General features: G+C 67.9%; 1 protein-coding gene across 2 annotated transcripts in view; it reads left to right on the top strand.

Annotated features, from left to right (window-relative positions):
* Positions 1 to 251: 251 nt before the first annotated feature.
* The window catches only part of APCDD1L (APC down-regulated 1 like), a 50,643-nt gene continuing 49,637 nt past the window's right edge, over positions 252 to 1,257 (top strand). For both annotated transcript variants that reach the window (XM_059407305.1, XM_059407303.1), the window contains exon 1: positions 252 to 929. In XM_059407305.1, the coding sequence (XP_059263288.1) occupies positions 881 to 929 (49 nt within the window). In that variant the 5' untranslated portion in view covers positions 252 to 880. The remainder of the gene's footprint in view (positions 930 to 1,257) is intronic.

Here is a 1,257-nt window from a genome sequence, read left to right as displayed (position 1 = left end):
GCTCACCACCTCCATTCAAGGCTTGCCTGCCACTCAGAGAGGTGCCCCGGCCTCGGGTGGGGGGCAGGAGGTGCCTAGTTTGGGGGCAGGGTGTCTGTCCCCTCCTCCTCCCCCTCCCAGCTGCCTTGCCCCTGGGCTGCCACCCTAAACTGACTCACTGGGATGAGAAGGGGGGTGGCTGGAGGAGGAGCTGGGCTGGGGGAAGGGAACCCGCCCTGGTCCTCCACACTGTGTGCCGAGATGTTCTCTGGAGCAGGACGCGCTAATTACAGGGAGGCCGCTGGCTGCGGGGCGCCCGGGTTGGCCACTTTCACTGTGTTCCTGCGCTTACCAGGCTCCAAGTTGAGGAAACTTTTCTAAGAGTATCTGAACCGCCTGACTAAAACATTGGGGGTCCTGGGACCCAGCGGCCCGAGAAGAGCCTCCCAGCAACCCCTCGCCCTTCCAGGGATTCGCCTGTGGCTAGGGGTGCTCTTTGGCTGTAGACGCACGCAGGGCTCTGGCTCGGCCTGGGCAAGAGTTTGAGGGAGGCCTCTGGGCTCACTGCGAAGACTTTGGGGGAGGCGAGGACAGAGGACGGAGGGGGTCGGCTGGGGGCTCCGAATGGCAGGAGGAGCCTTGCCAGAGGGCTGGGCGCGCGGCGGGGGTATGCGCGCAACGCCTGGGGCTGTCTCCACCTCTTCTGGCAAGTTGGACCTATGAGTGCGCAGCTCGACTTACAACTGGGAACAGCCTGGGCGGGTGAGCGCGTGTGAGCGCCGAGGGGGGCTCAGGACCCTTGCAACTTCTTCTCGGGACCGCCGCAGGAGAACTCCGCGCGCGCCTCCTCTCCATAACAGCGGAGGCGTCCCGGGGGGGCCGTCCTGCCAGCCCGGACGGGATGCCCACAGCCATGCTCCCCTACGCCTGCGTCCTGGTGCTTTTGGGAGGTAGGTGCTGCCCTCCCTCCCTCCACCGGCTCGCTGCCCGCTGCCCGAGTTCGGAAGGGAGGGAGCTCGCCGTCGGATGTTACTGGGAAGCCCGAGGGGACTGCTGTGTGGGCCTGTGGGCTGGGCAGGTGATGCTGCGCTCTGCGCGCTCTTGGGCGGGCAGGGGGGGGGGCGCTCTTCTCTGGCCTCACCTGGCGTGCGCCTACAGCACCTCCAGGGTCCTGCACCACCGGGCAGTGCTCCGCGCTGTGCGCCTATGGGGGCCTGGTCTCCAGGCGCCTGGGGCAACCCCTTGTGCCAGGCCCCGGGGGGGGGGGGGGGGGGGGGG

This window comes from Mustela nigripes, chromosome 7, assembly GCF_022355385.1.
Source record: "Mustela nigripes isolate SB6536 chromosome 7, MUSNIG.SB6536, whole genome shotgun sequence".
Lineage (NCBI taxonomy): Eukaryota > Metazoa > Chordata > Mammalia > Carnivora > Mustelidae > Mustela > Mustela nigripes.
Note: the sequence above shows the minus strand (reverse complement) of the source record. Positions and strands in the feature narration are given on the sequence as shown.